At 32.9% G+C, this 24,700-nt stretch overlaps 1 protein-coding gene and 1 pseudogene across 1 annotated transcript; both read right to left on the reverse strand.

Moving 5' to 3' along the window:
* Positions 1 to 3,745: 3,745 nt before the first annotated feature.
* LOC143228582 (flavin-containing monooxygenase 5-like) lies at positions 3,746 to 6,798 on the reverse strand. The gene is made up of 3 exons (XM_076459814.1): positions 6,635 to 6,798; positions 6,167 to 6,269; positions 3,746 to 4,060 (listed from the first exon to the last, which is right to left on the reverse strand). Exons 1-3 carry the CDS (start codon positions 6,796 to 6,798, stop codon positions 3,746 to 3,748), a joined length of 582 nt encoding a protein of 193 aa, XP_076315929.1.
* A 13,163-nt stretch (positions 6,799 to 19,961) lies between these two features.
* Positions 19,962 to 24,277, reverse strand: LOC143228583 (flavin-containing monooxygenase 5-like; annotated as a pseudogene).
* Positions 24,278 to 24,700: the final 423 nt, after the last annotated feature.

The following is a 24,700-nucleotide window of genomic DNA, read 5'->3' on the forward strand; positions in this document are numbered from 1 at the left end:
CGCTTGAAATTTTCGTTCCGTATCTTTCAGGGTCTTTTTATAAATTTGCAACAGCAGTTTTACTACGCTCAGTATCACCAGCAACGGCACGTTGATAAAAGATTTTGCTTTCACAGCTCGACAATGCTGTTACGTTCAAACTTTGTCAACGTTTTAGCTTTTGCATGTTTTTAACCAATGTAACACAGGAAATGCCAGTGGGAAATGTTGACAACGTTAATGCTTGAATACAAATGACTAAATTTCGTAACGTGTTTACCGATTAACGCTTCGTTTCAGTTTGGTCTTAAACTTTTGACCAGCTAGTATTTAGGCTAATTTCATAGTGTTCACATTTTTTCCATTAAATTCTAAAAAGTGTTTTATTTTTATTTTCCCTTTTCTTATTTTCATCTTTCGAAGCTTTACTCAAGTATGTGGTTGTGTCTAACAACGCAAAATGCATGGTTTTTCTTTATATTCATTGGACTTAAGATTTTGTCCAGAAGTGTATGTAAAACTATATCTTTTTTAGAACGTACTCAACGGAATTTTTTCAAATATGATATCAAATCTCAATTTTAACACTGGCTTTGGTAAATACCTGAATTTTCGTAATTTTAGTTACATTTTCTGATAAAAGGTGTCATGCACCTGCCGTAGGTTTTATATCTTTTTATTCCAGTTAGACTACAAAATGATCAGGTGATATTTATGGGCGTGTGCTTCGGGTTCTTGAATATTTCACGTTATAAGAATCAAAGTTAAGAATATTAACAAACCTTAAAAAAGGCTGTTTTGCTTTCTATAAGTTGGTAAAATACTTTTACTCAATTTATAAATAAATGAAACCGAAAACATTGAAATCACCTGCTTTACAGTTCCTTTAGAATATAGTACGTGAAGTGTGGAGTTTAGTATAGATTGTGAAAACACCTACTTAATTGAAGATATAATGTAGAAACGATCTATTAGTTAAGTATATTTCATGTTTTCCTTGTTTTAATGAGTTTCGCGGAGAGCTACTCGAGTGAAAGCAGTTACTACCCACCGCCAACTCTTGAGCCAATTAGGGATATAGTGTAGAGACGACATATTAGTTAAGTATATTGTAATAAAAAGTTAATTTCAGAATATATTGTGAAGACGATACACTAGTTTGGGATATAATGCGAAAAAGATGCATAAGTTAAGATGTAGCGTGGAAACGATACTTAAGGAAATAGTGTGGAAATTAGATATTAAATAAAAATATAGTGTGAAAATTATATATTATTTGAGTGTATAATGGGTAAACGGCATATATATATATACATACATATAACGTATGTGTTTAATGTGAAAACAATATAAAAAGGGAATGCGAAATCGTACTATAGTTAAGTAATAACATTGAACAAAAATAAATTAAACGTTGTTAAAATAGTTTTTAACTTTCATAAACGATCGATCACTTTCTTGATTGAAAATACTTAATTAAATAATATGCTATCAAATATCTGTAAATTAGATATATTGATGACTAGTAAAATGTCACTTCATAATACTTAGTAATGCGTGGTTAATTGATAATAACAGTTGACTAGTAATTAACTGGAATAAAAGCATGATTTTGGCTCTTGCCAGACATCATAATTAGATTTATAATTTACAATGTTGTGCATGAACCAACGTTTACTTCAGGATAGCATTTTGTTATCACAATGAATTAGACGTATTTTACCATTACTAAACATCTGATTTTGGTATAAAACCTGGTTGGTGTTGTCATCTTATATAATTACTTCTTTCAGATTTTAGAGGTGTAAGTCTTTAAATTCACCACTGACCCACTGAGGTGCACGCAAAATCCAAGAACTTTTTACATAAAATATGTGAACCAAAACTGACAATATTTCAAAACTGTTTTTAACTATCTTGGTTCGTCAGCTAGTGTCACTTATTTCAACCACGATTCTGAATTATGTTAAAACAGAAAAAAATATTTTTAAAGTCTATCGGCAGTGACATGCAGAAAACGATGCTCGGGTGGGACAAGAAAATATTGACATTTTACATTTAGTTACAGCTTTGTCGTAATTCTTTATCATATAACACGCCCTCGATTCGTAATCAGAGGGTCGAGGGTTCGATTCCCCGTCAAACCAATCATGCTCGTCCTTTCACTTATGGATACGTTTTTATGTAAAGGTCAATCCCACTATTCTTTAGTAAAAGAGTAGTCCCAGAGTTGGCGGTGGGTGGTGATGAGTCGCCGCATCCCCTCTAGTCTTACATTGGTAAATGAGAGATGATTAGCGCAAATAATTCTCGTGTAGGTTTCGCGAAATTCAAAGTAAACAAACATCACAGAACGGCTATGTTAAAACTGGATTTAGAATTTCTTCCTCAAAAAAGAAATTCTCAAAGATATGTTTGTGACATGGTTTATTTACAATTAGAAGTTGGTGTTTTAAGTAGAATTAAGTAAAATAACAATAAATAAACCATTGCCAATCAAAATAAAAGTAGTCTCGTTTCAATCACTACCTTGATTTGTTGGATTAGTCCTACGGGCTAGGAACGTCGTCTGTTCTTGGGTGACTTAAAGTTATCACCAATCAGATCAGTTTGTTTCTTGTATTTCGTTAGAATGTCTTCTTTGTGTCTCATGTGAGCTCCGAAATGAGGAAATTTCTGTACATATAAAACCAGTGTTAAACACTATATCTTTAAGTATAGCACATCACAACTTATCTAACTTTACATACAATAACACTGAGAGTGAAGAGGCTCAAACCCGTGAGTAAACATCAGACAAGTATCTGAACAGGCTACAACGAATGCAATTTGAAGAAACTTCATGGTGTTATCCAAAAAAACGGCGCGTTTGCAGTTATGTAATATAACATATCTAACAGTGTACCTTGATACCACCTGAATTAAAGTTCAAGTAATTTTATTTTAGTTTATATATGATATAAATACAATCGTAAGGTTAATAAGTTCCCATGATATTTATAATACACGAAACTGGGTGAACAAGTTTCAGTACTGCAGTGTTTCTCAGTGAAGGTAGTTACTTGCGTGCCACTTATTATTTTTTTTAATGAGTGAAGGAATATGTTAAGGGACGATATGTAATACACTGTGTACTCACTAAAATGCTATATGTGTTGTATTAATTACTTATTTTCATTAAAAACATTGGTACATTTCGGCCATTATTGTCCCTAAGTATTATGCTATATTAATATGACAAAATAGCGTTTCTTGCGCCTGTCCAAGCATGAGAACCTTGAAGTCGAAATTGGTAAGGTAAACAACGACCTCAGAAACATTTCCAAAAAAAAGAATAGGATCAGTGAAAATTAATTTTAGCAAGTTAGGCTTAGCGTTGATGAGACTAGCGGTCTCATCCATAAGAGGTATCCAATCAGCCACAATAGTGTAGCGAATGTTGTCCGGGTAGCCACGAGTTATCATGTCTATTTTCTTCTTGGTATCACTTAACATTTGTTTTACTGAGGGAAGACACACTTTCTTATTCATTAACAAAACAAACCATCGAGCTTGAATTTCAGCTATGGGGAACAAAGAACCTACAGGTTGAGCCAGAGCTATCATGCCAAGAGTGGGGAGTTTTAATCTGATGGGAACTACATACGTATACAATTCCAGTTTTTGTTTTCTAATAGAAACTATTTTCTGGTCTAAAAATGGAAACTTGATATCGCAACCAGTAGCTAAAATTACGATGTCGACTTCATACTCTGTTTCTTCTCCTTCAAAAAACTACTCTATTCTCCGTGAATTTTCGAATGTTTCCCTTCATTATGACAGCCCCACTCTGAATCACGTGTTGCAGCTCATAGTTGATTGTGGAACGTTGTTCCAGAATGGAACGTTTGCATCTAAGACAGTATGAAGAATGGACAGTTTCTTTGCCAACAAACGTATCAACAATGTAACGCAGTAGCTTATATGGTGTATAAAACGAAATCAAATTCCACCACCGTCGAAAAAGCGAAGCATCCAATTGTTTACCACCAGGACTAGTTCTGGGAATAATCCAACATCCACTCCTCACACTTAGATATACCTTGAGGTGAGAAAAATAGATCTTATTCAAGTATTCAGTGCAATTCTTAAAGTTTATAGAGTCACTAGTCTTATAGATATAAGATTCTAGATTCAAATGTGATGTCGTAAAAATAAACCCAAAAAATTTTGTTCCATAAATAAAATAGCTTGGACATCAAAACTAGATTTCAGTGAGTACGTTGTACGCAAGACAACATTTTCCGTATTTTTAAACATGCGTAAATTTAAGAGTACAGTATATCTTTATACTATAAACACTTATGTAACTGTTAATCAATAATTATTAATTAAACTTCTGAGTGAAAGCCAAAAAGAATGCCAGTGTCTTCTGCTGTTACCTTTTAAATAAAGGCTAATTTTCCAAACTACATGCTAAAATTGATTAAACTGCATAGTATTTTCTAAAAAAAACCTCTTTACTTACAATGAATTTCCAGTTAAAAGCAAGTGTATGATAGCTACAATTTCATATCTGGAACGAAGAGCAAAACATTATATTTCTCTAAATATACTTTTATCTTCTCAAGATGTTGGTATCCTAACGAATAGAATGCAACAGTCTACTACAAAAAAACAGGTTTTACAGGTACATTGATAGGTTTCAAGTTGTCATTTACAATGCATCTTTTATGTCCAATGGTGGAAAGTGGCAGAACCTGAGTTTATTTGAAATCCCTTTATATGGCTGGGTATTTTAAAGAAGCATTGGTATGTCTGAAAATACCATTAACAGCATGGGGGTGCAATTGATATGTTAGTATGCTTTCCTCGTTGGAAACGATATTTACCAAATTAAAGAGAACTCAAATTAATTTCAATTTTAATGTTAGAGAATAGTCCATTTAAATCAAACGTCAGTTGTTAACTCATATTTATCATGCTTCCTTTATATTATTTTGGTATACTTAAATCATAGTTTTCTTCAATGGATTCCAATTTCTTGTAAGTTTTCAGAATTGTTAGCATAAAGTGCCTATGTGCATCTCTTAAAAACAAACCCAAGCCATATATAAGAAAATATAGACCTATAGTAACAGAGCAACATACATTCTTTCAATGATAACATAGAGGTTTGAGTATGTTTTAATAAAACAATATTCGAGCTTCACCAAGTCGTTACTATTCAAGTCACCAGGTCTGGTCTTCCTCGATCTGATGACTATACAGTGTATTTTTTTTGGAATGAGGCTCCGTAGTAACTATATCACGTCAACTACTCCATGCTCAAGGACGATGGTTTTTCTACGCCCGTTTCAAGAGCTCATTTATACAGAAATACATTATTGTTGAATCCCGCGACTTTACCAGTATATTAAAGAAAGAAATAGCATCAATATCTGTTTCATTCTCCAAATAATTAAGAGTTCTAATGGTTGTCAATGAGGTATGACTGGATTTATCTTAATGAATATTTTCTTCGTTTTCAGACAGAGAACCTATTTAAATGTGAGGTATATTGTTGAATTAGGTACTTGAATGAATATTACGACTGACGTTAGATTGATGAATTCTAATTCCTTTAGTTGTAAGCAAAATTAAAAAACTATAAAGCCATGTAGTTTCTGAAAGTACGAAGTACGAAATTACAACAGGGTGCTACAAATTAAAGTGTGCAACAATAACACAAAGCTACAATACGGAGTGTATTCTCTTAAAAAGAGAAATAGCTCAGCGGTTATTGTGCTTGGCTGCGTATATAGGGTCTAAGGTCCGAGAGGTATTACCATTGAACAAATACCGCACTTACAGCTGTGGATATGTTATTAAAATGTCAGGCTATACATGAAGCCTTGGAGTATCTAACCTGGATATTTTCCGATGTGATTATAAAGTGACGGGCTATACCTAAAACCTAGATACTGCTAGCCTTAACATTTAGCTCAAGTGCTAATAGCGAGTCATTGAGGTTAGAAACTACATTTCCTGACTAAAACACGAATATGGATTTGAAACATAGAAAGACTCAATTTTCAATATCTGTAACACGAAAGAACCAGCAGGGTTGAAACAAAACTATAGTACATTGTAGTTCGCGTTGTTTTACTCTCGTATACATATATAGATTAAGAGAATACAGTGATTAAAAGAGTAAATTATGCCTAACCTGTTTAGCTATCTCACTTAGCTCCACAATCACGTCTTCTGCAGAGTTTCCTGCACCAACAATCACTGCCTTCTTGGCATCATACCCATCTGGTTTCTTGTAACTATGAGTGTGTAACACTTTGTTTTTGAATTTTTCTATTTCTAGAAACGTGGGGATGTACGGAAATACGTGGTGACCAGTGCAAACCATAACTCCGTCAAATATCTCATTAAAATGAACTTTGTTTTCAATCCTTCTAATAGTTATTTTCTACCGTCTCTTTTCGTCAAAATCGTGATTTTGCTCTACTTTAAAAATTTCATGTCGAAACCTAATGTGTCGAACGAGATCAAATTTCTCAGCGTACATCTCAAAGTATTTAAGTAAGTAGCTATTATGCATATGAGTAGGAAAATCCTTTGGTGGCGGAAAATCTCTAAAGGCGCTCATTTCTTTGTTATTATTTGTTATGGTAGACTTCATCACAGAGCCCACACCTTCAACATCATCCTCTCTGTAGCACCAAAGTCCCCTAACTGGTCTGTCTTTTCAAAGCACTCCGGAAGCAGATCTTCTTCTAGGCAAGCTTTGATGGATGTGAGTCTACTTGATCTAGCTCCAGCTATAGAGATCCTTTTTGTTGCTTCCATTATTTAGAAAGATGAAATTTCACTATTAGATGATTCTAACGTGTAACCTATAAGATAAGTTTTATATTTATTCTGTGCTATAAATAACGATCACGTATCACACAAGCTGTAAAATGAAACGTTAAAAACAGTATTAAATATTTATTTCCTGGATATTATCTCAAAATCCAAGTATTCGGACTATTAAACGATTTTTGTCGATCGACTGTAATATATATAATTATTTTGTTATTCGATTATTTATTATTTTTATTGACACTTGGTAGTTATTTCATTATTTCTTGTCGAAACTGCCGAAAATAAATTATGTTGAAAATGTTTAGCTTCAGTGTTTCGTCTTTATTTTTTCGTATAATTGCTTATTTTAGATTCTAAACTAAATTTAGTTTATGATTGTAGTGAAGTTTCCAGATTGGGGAAAAAAATCTTATTTATAGGAAGAGTAAAACCAATATTTGAAAATGGGGATTCAGCTTAAAATGGGGAAATTGGTTTTCTGTGATTAAACTCTTGAAAGAGATTTTAATTACTTTACCTACTTTCTAACAATACGTGACGTAGCAGTCTGTTGTATAGACTAGTTGTATATAATGAAAGTAGTTACTGGAAACTACGAAATAAAGAAGGAAGACTCAAAAATCGAACTTTAGTATTTTTAGGCCTTAATTTAAATTTATCGGACACTTAAACTTATCGAAATTTTTTTGTTTTGAGAAAATTCGTGAAAATTTGTCTTCCAATTTTAAAATTTTTAATTCATATAAAGGTTATTTTATGAAAAATATTTTTATTCCATAAATCGTATTATTTTTTTAATGTTTCAATGAAATTTTGCGAGTGGCTCGCGGATAACCGGTATATTCGTCGATCTCTGTCTGAGACTCGAGAGGCCTCAATTGACAAATGAAAAGGAAATACAGCGTAAAGTACTATTTGGAGGAGGCTGCAGGAGCTTCCAGCAAACAACAGGAATGCTGCACATGTTCAAAGACAACGATATATTCTCTACAATTAACAGGAATGGCCTGGAGTCTTTACTGCTAGAAACACCAGTAAAACATACATATATATACGAAATAACTTTCCACTAATAATCATATTTATTTACTCCTATTTTATGTATTTTTGCAGTAATAGTTTACAACAAAATGTTTTTCTATTTTCATATTTGAACGATACCTTACATTCAAACTCTTTATCTGTTCATTAAACATGTCCAATAAACTTACGTTTAGTTGTATTAAAGTTCAACAACACTGGAGCTCTAATAGTGAAAACAGCTTAAAAAGTGAAATTTTTTTGACCGCGAGGAGAATTTCGAGAGAAGCATCTGATGACCTTGGAATTTAGTTCTCATTATTGACACGTTGTAATATACGGAGCTACCAATATTTACACAAAGATGAGCAGGTCTTGCCTTTAAATATATAAAGTTTGAGTGACATTTATTCGCAAACAGACAAGTCTTAATGAGAGAGAGTTTGATGAACCAGCTATAAAACTACCGAAAGGACAGAACGTCAATTTGCCTAAAAACAGTGTCTATGATACATTTTGAAAAGGTAATTATGAGCGATACTTGAGCATAAAGTAAAAGTAACGATAGACTTACCCGGCCGTTTGAGGATAAACCTAATAGAGAATACGAATGAACGACTGTTTACCCTGCCTGATAAGAACGAAAAGACTGAAGGAAACCTAGGTCACAAGTTACACGTTATTCTGACACACATACTTTGATAGAACGAGGCTGAGTATAGTCGTCACAAAAAGAGCTAATCTTATTGTAATATATGAATGGAGTTCATTTTTCATGGTTATATGGAGAAACAAAACTAAAATTACACTTTGATACGGTCGGTTATTGCACTCTTAAAGTCGTACACGCTGCTCGAACTATCACATACAGAGGCTGGTAACTGATGTTTGTAATTCTTAAATTAATTCGTTGTGGGTAGGCATAGCAGGGATAACTTATTATGTAGGTTTGCGCTTAAAAACAAACAATTAGATTCTTAAATTTTGAATTTCTATGAAATGCTTGTTTTTACTTCATTTTGGTGACTAAAAACGTTAAAAATTTAGAGAAATAATTAAAATATCGTCATGCTAGTGATATTATTGTTTGCTGCTTTAGCAGTACGCTTGTGTATTAATTAAGTAGAAACTTGTTTAGCATCACCAAGTGAACGTAATGAAGACTTTGAAATTAAAAGAACAATGCGTGTGACTCTGTCGATATGTGAATGTGTGCTCGCTCACCTGGAAACCTAATACTGGTGTTGGCTAATTGTGAAGTTGTACTTTTACATTTATATGATTACAACGTGTATTTTTGTACAGGAGTGCAAAACTGGAAAGTTTATAGCATTATCGTTAAAACTGTTACTCTTGTAAAATAAAGAAACAAGCAAAAGAACACATTAGGTTAATTCTTTATCTTTCTGTGGCTTATAAATCATGAAATAAAAAACACCTTCTTAATATAAATTCCAACAGCCTCTAAACATTGAAAACCAGACTTAAAGTTGTTGTTTTGGATCTAAGTCACATAAAGTCCCGATCCGATCGTTGGCCGTCCCGATCAAGTCCTGAATTAAAGTTTAAAACATATATAAATTATTCTGTCGTGAGATAAACTGCGACAAATGATCTATCTTTTGAGAAATTGTGAGTTATGATTAAGCAGTGGTTTAGTTTACAAACAGTGTACCTAAAGAACAACTGATAACATGGTGTAAAACTATGCTTTGTATTTAAGCTTGAATAAAACAAGCCAATTAGTATCCAATTCATTCAACACGGTGTTGCTACAGAGAGTTGTAGAAGCGTACGAGAGTTGCATACATGAAAGGTGTCGTCATAATGCCTTTAGAATATTAAAACGTAATTTGTTCGTGCAAACCTACAACATAGGCATTCGTTACAGATTTTAGAGGTGTAAGTCTTTAAATTCACCACTGACCCACAGAGGTGCACGCAAGATCCAAGAACTTTTTACATAAAATAAGTGAACCAAAACTGAAAATTATTTTAAAACTGTTTTTAACTACCTTGATTCGTCAGCTAGTGTCACTTATTTCAACCAAGATTCTGAATTATGTTAAAACAGGAAAAAAAATATTTTTTAAGTCTACCGGCAGTGACATACAGAAAACGATGCTCGGTTAGGACAAGAAAATATTGACATTTTACCTTTAGTTACAGCTTTGTCGTAATTCTTTATCACATAATCACGCCCTCGGTTTTTAATCAGAGGGTCGAGGGTTCGATTCCCCGTCAAACCTATCATGCGCGCCCTTTCACTTATGGATACGTTATAATGTAATGGTCAATCCCACTATTCTTTGGTAAAAAAGTAGTCCCAGAGTTGGCGGTGGGTGGTGATGAGTCGACACATCCCCTCAAGTCTTACATTGGTAAATAAGAGATGATTAGCGCAAATAGTTCTCGTGTAGGTTTCGCAAAATTCAAAATAAACAAACATCATACAACGGCTATGTTAAAACTGGATTTAGAAGTGCTTCCTCAAAAAACAAATTCTCAAAGATATGTTTATGACATGATTTATTTACAATTAGAAGTTGGTGTTTTAAGTAGAATTAAGTAAAATAACAGCAAATAAACCATTGTCACTCAAAATAAAAGTAGTCTCGTTTCAATGATTACCTTGATTTGTTGGATTGGTCCTTCGAACTGGGAACGTCGTCTGTTCTGTGGTGGCTTAAACTGATCACCAAAAAGATCAGTTTGTTTCTTATATTTCGTTAGAATGTCTTCTTTGTGTCTCATGTAAGCTCCGAAATGAGGAAATGTCTGTACATATAAAACAAGCGTTAAACACTATATCTTTTAGGATAACACATCACAAATTATCTAACTTTAAAGAAGAGGCTGAAACCCGTGACTAAACATCACACAAGTATCTGAACAGGCTACAACGAATGCTATTTGAAGAAACTTCATAGTGTTCTTCAAAAAAAACGTGCGTTTCCATCTATATAATATAACGTATCGAACAGTGTACCTTGATACCACCTGAATTAAAGTTCAAGTAATTTTATTTTATTTTATATATCATATAAATAGAATCGTAAGGTTAATAAATTCCCATGATATTTATAATACACGAAACTGGGTGAACAAGTTTCAGTACTGCAGTGTTTCTCAGTAAAGGTAGTTACTTGCGTGCCACTTATTATTTTTTTTAATGAGTGAAGGAATATGTTAAGGGACGATATATGTAATACACTGTATACTCACTTAAATGCTATATGTGTTGTAGTAATTACTTATTTTCATTAAAAAAATTTATTAAAACGAGCCATTTTGCAATATCGCACATTTGATTGTATGTCATCGTCAGCGCCCCTCCCTTTAGGACACGCTGTTCTAACACTTTGTACGTCACATTTTGACATTAAAAGAAGTATTTTATAAGTGTTTGATGCTTGGATATTTTGAAACAAGTTGAAGAACTTTCTTCCACTTTTTATAACCACAAGTATACAAAGAATCTCCTAGAAGTCAGAATCTGAATAAACTGTTCATGCTCTTTAGTTTTATTCGCTTTGTCATAAGATTTTCAATCGTTGAAAACAAGATAAAAGCATTTAAAAAATTGACGACATTAAAAAGACTCTCGACTCTAACACAAGAAATGAACCTACTTACCGTGTCAAGTTAGTCAGTCCTTTCTCAGAAACTTAAGAGGTATTTATGTTTTACTTAACGTAAAGGTTAGCATGGTTTGGGTTTGGACCCTTAATAAGGATTTTGTGAGAGTTAAGAATGAAATATGTTAACCTTGAATGTAGCGTCAGGTAGAATACTTATAGGCTTTCCTCTTTGGTGACGAGGAGTTGATGGAGACTGAAAGTTCCATTTCATCCTAGTTTCCAAACGTTTTAAGTACATGTTCGCTTTTAGTCCTGTGACATAGTCATCAATGATGGTGAAGTTCTGGTTCTATAAAGCGCTGTAGACCTTTTTTTTTTTTCAAGCCACAAAAACAAACAACATTGTAAAACTGTAAGTACTTATCACATTGGAATATCACATAATATCAATACATTTCAAGAAATATTTTTGATCATCAGAATAATACCTTATGAATTACAATATGTTTTAACATTATTAAGCAAGCGAATCCATATTTCTCATTCTGATCACTAATTAAGGTTCTTGTAGGTAGGCTTACCATACGTTCCGGTGTACAGTCCGGTTTACTAATTTCTTGTGGTAAACACTGAATTGTCTCGGAATGTCCCAATTTTTGATAAAAAGGCATAAACTCCAAAAAGCATGAACGGAAAATGTTAAAATCTGCATAGAGTTCTGACTTGGGGTTGACAAAAAATAACTTTTAAGTTTTCATTTTATTAGTTGATGAGTGGCGTGAGCCATAGTGCTGTAGCATGCCAATTTTTAAAGGTATTACATCAGACGATATTCACAAACAGCTTATACTGAACATGTACAAGTATAATTATTCACAAGTGGGCTGCTTTTGGCGGTACGTGTATAACGGCAGCTGCACCAACGGCGAGCGGCAACATATGCAAAGATTCCTTTGAGCAGGTGTTTGTGCTTTGTGATTTCTTTATTAATTATATTAGTCATTGGTACCTTCTGAATTATTTTCGTTCTTTTATTTTAGAAATTAATCCTAGTCATTATGTCCAAAGCTGGTAAAAGAAAGTTCACATCCAACAGTGAATTGGAAAAATAATATAAAAAGTCTTAAAAAGTTTAAACATACAGCTAGTCTTTCAGTCGCTGTTAAAAGCTCAAGAGTTCATGTGTTCTTAAAAGAAATTTGTGCCTGAAAAGAGTGACTTGTGAATAGTTGCCAAAGAAGCAGCCTTTGCTTATCACAGTGCTGTCCATAACATAAGCTTTAAAACAGCTGATTGCTCTTCCAAACTGATAGCAAAGTTACTTGAACCAAAGTTCAGATCTGCCAGAACGAAGAATGAACTAGTATTTAAAGCAATTGTTCCTTTAGCAACAGAGGATTGAAGAGAGACTTAATGGATGTCCAATTCGTTTCACTTACAGCAGATGTTTCAAATCGAAAAGATGCCAAAATAATATCTGTCAGTTGCGATATTTTTTTCCCAGTGGACGGAGTGAAAGTAAAACTTTCAGTGACATGAGAAGTTTTGATAAATTGCTTGGTGTCCACTTTAAAAAAAAACATGGTTTATCCAAAAAAATGTTGCTTATTGTTGTGAACTGCAAAACAAGTTTTGGAGATGTGGAAAGAAAGGGGAAAAACATTGTATCTTGTAGATTGAAGTAACTTGGCAGAAATATTGTGGGTGTTGGTTGTGGTGCTCATATTGTACATAACTGTCTCTGAGCTGCAATTGATGCCCTTCCTATTGAAATGGAAAGCTTGATGGTCAAATATTTTTAAATAAATTTAGTTTATGAATTTAGCGGGGTTGCCAGATTGGGGAAAAAATTCTTATTTATAGGAAAAGAGAAACCAATATTTTTAAATGGGAATTCAGCTTAAAATGGAGAAATTGTTTTTTTGTGATTAAACTCTAAGAGACATTTTAATCACCTAATTTACTTTCTTACAATAAGTGATGTAGCAGTCAGTTGGATAGATTTAGTTTTAACTGTCACCGCGGTGTTAGAAGTACAATAACCCTATTAAAACTGAATAATTAACATTGCATCACAAGTGTCTGTTGTGTTAACGCACTTAAAAAGCGTTATTAAACTGCATGAAATACGGTAAACGAACTTTCTACATAAAATTTATTTCTTCTTAAAATGTAATAAGTTGCTGTAGCATTTTCTTGTGAAGCATTATTTTTTTATAAATAAAAATACATCATTTTGTGTGTTTGATTATTGTAAGCTTAAAATCTTATAAATGTATGCAACAAATCTGTTTTGCATTAAAACTATAACTCTTGTTCCCTTCTTAGTTCTAGAAAAGGTACACTAATTTTTTGCCTTTTCAGACAGTCTCCGACATGAAATGAAAGTAGTTACTGAAAAATACGAACTTAAGAAGGAAGACTCAAAAAGTGGCGTTTCTCGAGCTTTTGTAACATTAGGCCTTAATTTAAAATTTTTTGCGGACCCCAAAACTTATCGATATTTTTTCTTTACCAAAAACCACCTGCTACTACAGAGCTAAGTCTACGGATTTACAATGCCTAAATGAAGGGTTCGATTCCCCTGGGTGGGATCAGCATATACCCCGCTGTTGCTTCGCAAAAAAAAATTCGTGTACATGAAAAGTTGTTTTCTATTGTAAATATTTTAATTCATATGATCTCAATTTTATAAAAAATTGTTTTTTATTTGATAAATAATATTATTTTTTAATTTTTAATGAAATTTCGAAAATGGCTCGCGGTCACCCTGTATGTTCATCGATCACGGTCTGAGACACCAGGAGCCTCGAAAGACCAATGAACATCAAACAAAGCGTAAAAAACTATTCGGAGGAGGCTGCAGGAGCTTTCAGCTAATACTCGAAATGCTGCACATGTTCAAGGACATCGATATATTCTCTATAATGAACAGAAAGGGCCTGGAGTCTACTCCTAGAAACCTAAGCTTATAGAGCCCCAGTGAAACATACATATATATATGTATGTAATAACTTTCTACTGATAATCTTATTAATTTATTTCTATTTTATGTATTTTTAAGTGATAGTCTATAACAAGATGAGTATGTCTTTCCTTTGAATATATAAAGTTTCTCAAAAGAGATCAGTTCTAATAAGGGAGAGATTGATGAACTGGCTATAAAACTACCGAAAGGAGAAAACGTTAATTTGCCAAAAAAAAGTGCCTAAAATATATCTTGAAAGGTAATTATGAGCGACAAATGAGCATAAAGTAAAAGTAACGATAGACTTACCGTTTGAGGATAAACCGAACAGAGCATACGAATGAACGACTGCTTACCCTGCCTGATAACAACGTAAACACTGAAGAAAAGGAAGGTCATAACGTACATGTTATTCTGATACACGTACTTTGACAGAACGAGGCTGAACATAGTCGTTATAAAAACAGCTAATCTTATTGTAATATGTGAGTGGAGTTGTATTTTATCTTCTTAAATTTTCGGGACACTGCTGTGAGTTAAATGTTTAATGTTTAATAACATTAGCAACAGGTAGATGTTAATAATTATATGAAAATCAGGAACTTCTGTCATACGTTCTGTATATATTCTCTAGAAATGCTATAGACAGTTGATAACCTCTCCGATAAATTTTATTAAATAAAAAAGTTTAACCAATGAAATCGTACATGAAAACGGAATAACAAAGTTTAACCTACTAAATTTCATACAGCTAAATGGAACAAGAGTTTAACCACTCTTTGTAGATGAGTCTTTGGATTAATGACTATAGCTTGGTACCCAGCATCGTTGCAACTCATGTTACACTTCCCACAACTGATACACAGTTAGTGGGGTAGGTAAAAATGGATACGATTAATGGTGATTTTTTCCTTCATCTTATTATTTACAAGTTTCTACTCATGCTTTACTAGAGAGGCGTCTGTACGACCTTAAGCGATTTTAATGATAAATTTCTGTATTTTTATTACTGTCAAGGTCGTTGCATTCGTTAGTGAAAGTTGAAATTTTCGTTCATTGTTTTCTATAAATATTTTTATAACTAAATTAAAGTGCAAGCCGTGTAACCCCTAAGAACTTACGTACACAGAATTTATTTTATTTATCTTTCTGCAGCCAAAACAAAATCTTATTTTCCTTAACTTCCAAACTATACATTATTTGTGTTTCGTATAGAATGTTTCACAAAACATCTTCGAGCGAAAACATTTTTCGTAATAACTCCCTCCGCCAGTAGCGTGATAAGTCAACGGTTTACAACGGTAAAATCTTGTGTTCGATTCCACTCGGTGGGCTCAAAAGACAGCCCGATGTCGCAATGTTTTAAAAAAACACACCAAACACCAACTTGTGGTAAGTTAACGATGTCAGAGTATCCTTACGCTCATTAATTAGGTGAATGACGGTGACGTCGACTAATACAAACATTTATATTTCAATTCAAACAGAATATCCTTGTCATAATGTTGAACTAAGATATTTATGTCCATAGAAAGAGAAGAAAAGAAGAAACATTTCATTCTTTCACTTTAATACAACACATTCAAACAAAGAGATAATATTTATTTAATAACAGAGTATGATAGAGATACAATATTTGTCTTGGCAACACAGCAAAACAAAACTATGACATTTATGTGATAACACAACAACAAATATTATGTTTGTTTTAGCTACATAACATACGTAAAACATTTTGTTTTTGTTGGTAAAACAAAGCAACAGAAATAAATATAAGGTTTGTCTTGTTTCAGTCAATTTCCTACTTTCTATATTTACATCTACCTTTCAGAAGAATTATCACATTATTTGACTTCACTCGGCTTCTTTTGTTAGCTTGAAGATGACCTAGTAAGGTCGAAAGGTTGTTCTGTCCTTTTTAAGAAAAGTGATGATACCCATGCTAGCCGTTTGAAATACATTTTTACTAGGCTTAATAATTAGCATAAAGCAGTTTTCTAGCGTCATTGATGAACACATTGCAGCATGAATAATGAGATTAAGTGAAAGATTTAATGTTTGTCTGTGCAATCTCATTCAAATTTAGAAGAAAGTAGTTTCAAGGTAATAAGCTTCCTAGATCTATAGTTTCGTATTGATATTCTAAGGCATTTCAACAGCTGTGATTTAGTAACATATACATATATATGCAAATATATATGCATATACGCAAATATTCCGCGTCATGCGAAAGCGTTCAATTATACGTCAAAAGAAAATAAAGTCCAGAATGAACTTTTAATCTACAAGTAAGAAGTGGAACAGTGTGTACCTAATATTAATATGTTTTTAGTATTTATAATATCTGGTGAAAACTCCTGCTGATTAAGTTTGTCAGACTTAAATTTCATTTTAGTACCACATAAAGATACATTGTAAAACATTGAACACTTTTCATGATGATGAAAAAACCACTTCAAGTAATTGACGTGATTGAAGAAACTAATTTTGTGTTCTGGAGATGTGAATTCAACAATGGTATCGCCAACATATCTGTACCAATATATTGATGGGTGCAAAGCTGAATTTCTGACTAGAGATTCAATCTGTGTCATGAAAATGTAAGCGAGAACCGGTGTGACCGGATTACCCATACTTAAGCTATATATTTGTGTGTGGGTTTGGTGATTGAACTTAAATTTAGTTTTGGTGGTAGTGAACTCTATAACAGTTGCTATTGGTTTATTGAGGTGTGTATTAATAGGTATTAACACTATTGACAAAAATAAGAGTTAGAGGGATCTCACTAAGATGTTTAATGAGAAAACCAATAAAGTTTATCTTATTAGCCGCAGTGACATTGAGGCTAATTTTGAGTTTCACTTCAAGTAAATATCTTACCCTGATTGGGAGTTATTGTAATTATTGCATCACCTTTTTATGCAATTGATAATGAAAATGGTAAGACTAAGAGATACAAATATAAATTTTATCAAGAAACAAATGTTCTTCAGCTACGAAAGTTAAATTTTCCATACAGGATGGTTGCGCTTTGGAACTAGTGACCTTCAGATGTTGTGGGTGAGTAATTAATGAAAGTTTGATAGATAGGTATGCGAACCACTATGATACTTGACAATAAAAAATTCCAAGATAAGGATCCTGTTGACTTCCAAGGCTGTCACATTCACTAATTTAAAAATACGTACAATATCAATAATAAGAAATTAACACACAACACTCAATACCATTTCTTATCAGATAAAAAACTACCCTGTAGAATGATGCACTTAGAAGTTTTTGTATAATAATTCTCTGTCAGCTTTTATTTTTAATTCAAGTTTAACATGTCTTAATATTTACTTATTCAACAAGAATGTTCCTCTCCTACTGTCTCAGTGGTAAAGCTTGAGTGTCTATAACATTAAAATTCGAGGTTCGATTTCTTCAATTGTTTCTACACAGATATCCCCTTATACATATTCGCGCTTAATAATAAACAACGAAACTTGAAAACGTACTACTGGAAGTCGTAACATACATTATGCTTTTAACCATGTGTTATCTAAAGATAAAATTATTGCTTTGCCATCTTTGTTGGTTTGCTGTTAAGTACAAAACTGTGCAACAGACTATCTGTGGTGTGGCCTCCACGGGTATGAAAACACTGAATTATAAGCTGCAGAATTGTCGTTGACACGATTGAGAGTAGTTTAGGTTTCTGACAATTATTATAATAAAGTTTGTATTTTTAACAAAATAACTTTGGGCAATCTGCCGATTCCAGCGAAGTGATCTAACCCATAATTTTAGTGTTCTACCGCTGTTCTACCTGAGGACTATTACAATATTAAAATATATTTATAATTGCCACGCTATAGACTAATTGTCACTGAAAATGGTCCACGATCGCTATTGAAAAATGTTTTTATTTTAGTTTTCGATGTTAAAAAGATTTGCTTATCAAACATTATTATTAACATTTTTAGGACGAAACTCTAACGTTGAGGTCCCTAACATTTCCAGCAGAGACACCTACATGGTCTTATTAACATCATTTATATTATTTCATTGTTTTTGTTTGTTTTTATCATCAGTAGTAACCGGTCATAGCTTTCATCTTACTAGTAAACAGTGGCAGATTTTTAACACTTATCGATGTTTTCTAAAGTTCATTCTGTCTAACATCATCTGTAAATCCAAACATTTACAATTATGCATGCGCTTGAAGACTAACCCTGGGAAGATTCAATTAGAATACTCATTGTGAGCTTCTCACAGAACCGTTCGCACGACATTAGTTTTCATTCTATCATCCGATTTTAACGTTTGTTAAAAATCGTCAATATTCAGCAGACAGCTCAATGTTACTTTATAAAGAGAAAAACACAAGCACACAAAAATCGTTACTACCGCAAGATAAATTATAAGGCTCTTATGAATAATGCAAGAAATAAAATAGTCACACATCATAAGTATGGAAGAGTTTTAGATGTCTTGTTCAATTACCAAATTATATATATAAACATGTGTGTAAATACTGTTATTACAAAACGTACTTTAATTGAAGAAAAATCACTCAATTTTACGTTTCATGGAACAAAATTTTTATTTGATATTTATGTAAGATATAATCCAATTATTATATAAAAGTTTTAAGGGTATGATAGATAAAAGCTAATGTTAAGTTCGAGTGTAAATTGATTAATAGTAAATATACATTTATATATTCCATATTTTAAAATAAAATACATGATTTATTCCACGTCTTTTAAATTACACAAGAAATATTCTCCTAAATCATCAAATATGAATATTACTTTGTCTGGAAAACCAAATTTAGAAAAGAAATGTACCAACATTTTGATAGAGTTTTTTTTGGTTTTTTTTAGGAAGGTATTTTAAATCCAGTTTTAACATAAACTACACGAGGGCTATATGCGCTAGCTACCTCTATTTCAGCAGTGTAAGACAAGAGGAAAAGAAACTAGTCATCACCACCCACCGCCAACAATTAGGCTATTCTTTTACCAAAAATAGTGCAAATGACCGAAACATTATGACGCCCCTCTGGTTGAAACGGCGATAATGTTTGGTGTGACATAAACACGAATACAGGTCCCTAGATTACAAATCCAGTGCTTTAACCACCTGTAAATCCGGGCAGATTATAAAGTAAAAAATAATTTCTATGTGGGATGTGTTTCAGTTTAATCAAATGTCATGAGCAAAGTAATAAAATCTATAAATCTGAAACAAACATTTAGGTCTGCAAGTTTTTTATCTGTTTCGCAAATATCTTATTGTCATTAGTAGACGACAGTATTATAGCTTACTTTTCACCGTGGTTTCTTTCTCTATCTTTTATTTTCCTCTGAAACTTGAACTCAAAACCAAAACGAACTCGAACAATTTTCTAGTGAAATGTGCGTAAAACTTTAGGAATTGAGGCTTTTAAAGAAAAAACGTAAAACAGTTGTAACTTGGTCCATTTATGAGATAAAGTTACATGTGATGAAAGTATAAGTTTATCAAATTCTACATTGAAATCAGAAAATTATGAAAATAAGGCGTGTATCAAGTTTAAATGTAAACTAGAAAAAGAGACACACGCATGGTTAACGAAATGTAAGTACATTCAACGAAAACTCGAGATATATGTTGAAGATATATTTCAACCTTGTTTACCTGAATCACCAGCAAACTATATTTGATTACAGAAAATAGATGAGTGAGGAAACATTGGTCCATTTCGGCCATTATTGTCCCTGAATATTATGCTACATTAATATGACAAAATAGCGTTTCTTGCGCCTGCCCAAGCATGAGGACCTTGAAGTCGAAATTGGTAAGGTAAACAAGGACCCCAGAAACATTTCCAAAAAAGAATAAAATCGGTGAAAATTAATTTTAGCAAGTTAGGTTTAGCGTTGATGAGACTAGCGGTCTCATCCATAAGAGGTATCCAATCAGCCACAATAGTGTAGCGAATGTTGTCCGGGTAGCGACGAGTTACCATGTCTATTTTCATCTTGGTATCACTTAACATTTGTTTTACTGAGGGAAGACACACTTTATTATTCATTAACAAAACAAACCATCGAGCTTGGATTTCAGCTACGGGGAAAAAAGGACCTACAGGTTGAGCCAGACCTATCATGCCAAGAGTGGGGTGTTTTAATCTTATGGGAACTACATACTTATACATTTCCATTTGTTGTTTTTTAATAGAAACTATTTTCTGGTCTAAAAATGGAAACTTGATATCGTAACCAGTTGCTAAAATTACGATGTCGACTTCATACTCTGTTTCTTCTCCTTCAAAAACTACTCCATTCTCAGTGAATTTCCGAATGTTCCCCTTCACTGTGACAGCCCCACTCTGAATCACGTGTCGCAGTTCATCGTTAAATGTGTAACGTCCTTCTAAAATGGAACGTTTGCATCTAAAACAATATGGAGAATTGTCAGTTTGTTTTTTAGCAAACGTATCAACAAAGTAACGCAGTAGCTTATATGGTGTATAAAGCCAAATCAAATTCCACCATCGTCGACAAAGGGAAGCATCGAATGGTTCATCACCAGCACTAGTTCTGGGAATAATCCAACATCCACTCCTCACACTTAGATATACCTTCAGGATAGAAAAACAGATCATGTTCAAGTATTCAGTGCAACTCTCAAAGTTTATAGAGTCACTAGTCTTACAGATATAATATTCTAGATTCAAATGTGATGTCGTAAAATCATCAAGTATTTTCTAAAAAAAACCTCTTTGCTTACAATGAATTTCCAGTTAAAAGCACGTGTATGATAGCTACAATTTCATATCTGGAACGAAGAGCAAAACATCATATTTCTCTAAATATACTTTTATCTTCTCAAGATGTTGGTATCCTAAGGAATAGAATGCAACAGTCTACTATAAAAAACAGGTTTTACAGGTACGTTGGGAAGTTTGAAGTTGTCATTTATAATGCATTTTTAGGTCCAATGGTGGAAAGTGGCAGTAACCTGAGTTTATCTGAGATCCATTTATATGGATGGGTATTTTAAAGAAGCATTGGGTTGTCTGAAAATACCATTAACAGCATGGGGGGTGCAATTGATAAGTTAGTATGCTTTCCTCTTTGGAAAGGATATTTACTAAATTAAAGAGAACTCAAATTAATTTCAATTTTAATGTTAGAGAATAGTCCATTTAAACCAAACGTCAGTTGTTAACTCATAGTTATTATCCTTGCTTTATATTATTTTGGTAAACTTAAATCATAGTTTCATTCAATGGATACCAATTTCTTGTAACTTTTCAGAATTGTTAACATAAAGTGCCTATGTACATCTCTTAAAAACAAACCCAAGCTATATATAAGAAAATATAGACCTATAATAACACAGCAACATACATTCATTCATTCAATGATAACATAGAGGTTTGAGTAGCTTTTAATAAAACAATATTCAAGCTTCACCAAGTCGTTACTATTCAAGTCACCAGGTCTGGTCTTCCTCGATCTGATGACGAAACAGTGTAGTTTTTTTTGGAATCAGGTTTCGTAGTAACTATATCACGTCAACTCCTTCATTCTCAAACTCGATGGTTTTTCAACGCCCATTTCAAGAGCTCATTTGTACAGAAATACATTATTCTTGAATTCCGCGACTTTACCAGTATATTAAAGAAAGAAATAGCATAAATATCTGTTTCATTCTCCAAATGATTAAGAGTTTTAATGGTTGACAATGAGGTATGACTGGATTTATCTTAATGAATATTTTCTTCGTTTTCAGACAGAGAACCTATTTAGATGTGAGGTATATTGTTGAATTAGGTACTTGAATGGATATTACGAGTGACTTTACATTGATGAATTCTATTTCCTTTCAAGACTGAATTGGGTACGATGTTCTCGCGAGTCTTATTCTCGATGATGTTGGCACCTTATGATGATCCAAACCACCTTATTTTTGAAAAATTCATTGAGTGAAAGTAATATTCCCGTCTTATAAAATTTTAATCACCAGAGTATATCTCAATGATCAAAATAAATGAATATTTCTTGTCGAAGAAAGTTGTTACGTATTGTATCTTTAAATCGGGGGTTGTTTTCACATGAGTTACTGATTTGCCTATTCAAATACGTTTTGATATAACGTATTCAGCCCTTTGTTAGGTTACGTAAGCTTTGATAGGGCTACAAAAGCTGTGATATTCAAGTCACAATATTTAAACAACCAAATAACCTAGTTTCTTTACATTGTATTTTGTTTGATAAAAATATATTATTACATAATTTTATTAGTTACACAGTAAACAAATATTGCATGGCACTATTTTCTAAATATTTGTTGAATTATTGTATTTTAAAGTTTCAAACACATATTTCGCAAATGTAAAACAATGTTACAATTTGACCTCAAATATTTTAATATAGTTGCATTCACAACTGTCAAACTATAACACTATAGTCGTGTCGTAGTACAAGTAACATAGAGCTGCAGTTCTAACTCACAAATTGTAAAACCTATATTCAAAGTACGGAAGAATAATTAACTGTGACGTAAGCAGCTATCACAAGTAGATTATCACGATTAGAATTTATGTTATAGTGAGCTTTATTCTGAGCTTTAAAAAAAGCAAAATTCAAACTACTGTAACTTATCATAATTGTAAGAAAAATTAAGAAACTATAAGGTCATTTAGTTTCTGGAAGTGCGAAGCACAAAATTACACCAGGAAGCTACAAATCAAGCCATGCAACTATAAAACAAATTGACAATACGGAGTTTGTACTATTAAATGGAGAAATAGCTATGCGGTTAGTGTGCTGGGCCGTGTGTCCAGTGTCTAAGATCCGAGATGTATCACCATTGAACAAATACCGCACTTACAGCTGTGGATATATTATAAAAATGTCAGGCTATACATGAAGCCTTGGAGTACCTAATCTGGAAATTTTCCAATGTAATTACAAAGAGAGGCACTATACCTGAGACCTAGATACTTCTAGCCTTGACATTTAGCTCAAGTACTAATAAAGTATCACTGAAGTTAGTAACCACATTTACTGAGTGAAACACGAATACAGATTTGAAACTTAGCATGATCAATTTTCAATATCTGTAACACGAATAAACCAGTACAGATAAAAGAAAACATTAGTACACTTTAGTCCGCGTTGTGTCATTCGCTTGTATACTTATATAGCTTAAGAGAATATTGTGATTAAAAGACTAACTTAAGACTAACCTGTTTAGCTCTTTGACTTAACTCCACAGTCACGTCTCCTGCAGAGTTTCCGACACCAACAATCACCACCTTCTTGCCATCATACCCATCTGGTTTCTTGTAACTATGAATGTGTAACACTTTGCCTTTGAACTTTTCTATTCCTAGAAACGTGGGATGTATGGAAATACGTGGTGACCAGTGCAAACCATCACTCCGTCAAAGATCTCGTCAAAATTAACATCGTTTTCAATGTCTCGAACAGTCACTTTCCACCGTCCCTTTCGTCAAAATCGTGGTTTTGCGCTACTTTCAGAATTTCATGTCGAAACCTGATGTGTCGAACGAGATCAAATTTTTCAGCGTACATCTCAAAGTATTTATGTAAGTAGCTATTATGCATATAAGTAGGAAAATCCTTCGGTGGCGGGAAATCGCTAAAGGCGCTCATTTCTTTGCTATTATTTGTTATGGTAGACTTCATCACAGAGCCCACACCTTCAACATCATCCTCTCTGTAGCACCAAAGTCCCCCTATCTGGTCTGTCTTTTCAAAGCACACCGGAAGTAAATCTTCTTCTTGGCAAGCTTTGATGGATGTAAGTCCACTGGATCCAGCTCCAGCTATACAGATCCTTTTTGTTGCTTCCATTATTTACAACAATGTAATTTCACTATTAGATGATTCTAACCTCTACCACAAGTAACCTATAAGATAAGTTAATACTTATTCTGTGCTATAAATAACGATAACATGTCACACAAGCAGTAAAGAGAAACGAAAAAAGCAGCATTAAATATTTATTTACTGGATATATTCTCAAAACCCAAGTATTCGGACTATTAAATAATTCTTCTCGACTTCTGAATTATATATCATCTGTTTTGTTATTCGATTATTTATTATGCTTATTGACACTTGGTAGTTATTTCATTATTTGTTGAGCAAACTTGCGAATATAAATGATGTAGAAAATGTTTAGTTTTAATGTTTCGTTTAAATTTTGTAATAATAACTTATTTTAGATTCTAAAATAAATTTAGTTTATGAATTTAGCGAGGTTGCCAGATTAGAGAAAAATTGTCATTTGTGGGAAAAGTCAATCA

Source organism: Tachypleus tridentatus, chromosome 10 (assembly GCF_004210375.1).
Source record: "Tachypleus tridentatus isolate NWPU-2018 chromosome 10, ASM421037v1, whole genome shotgun sequence".
Taxonomy (NCBI): Eukaryota; Metazoa; Arthropoda; class Merostomata; order Xiphosura; family Limulidae; genus Tachypleus; species Tachypleus tridentatus.

Bases quoted from the DNA above. Each gene is read 5' to 3' on its own strand.
- LOC143228582 (XM_076459814.1), bottom strand. From the start codon at position 6,798: ATGGAAGCAACAAAAAGGATCTCTATAGCTGGAGCTAGATCAAGTAGA. The intron at 6,270-6,634 runs GTGATGAAGTCT...ACACACTCATAG, and splicing joins ATGTTGAAGGTGTGGGCTCT to TTACAAGAAACCAGATGGGT. The intron at 4,061-6,166 runs GTTAGGCATAAT...TCTCACCTCAAG, and splicing joins TAAGTGAGATAGCTAAACAG to GTATATCTAAGTGTGAGGAG.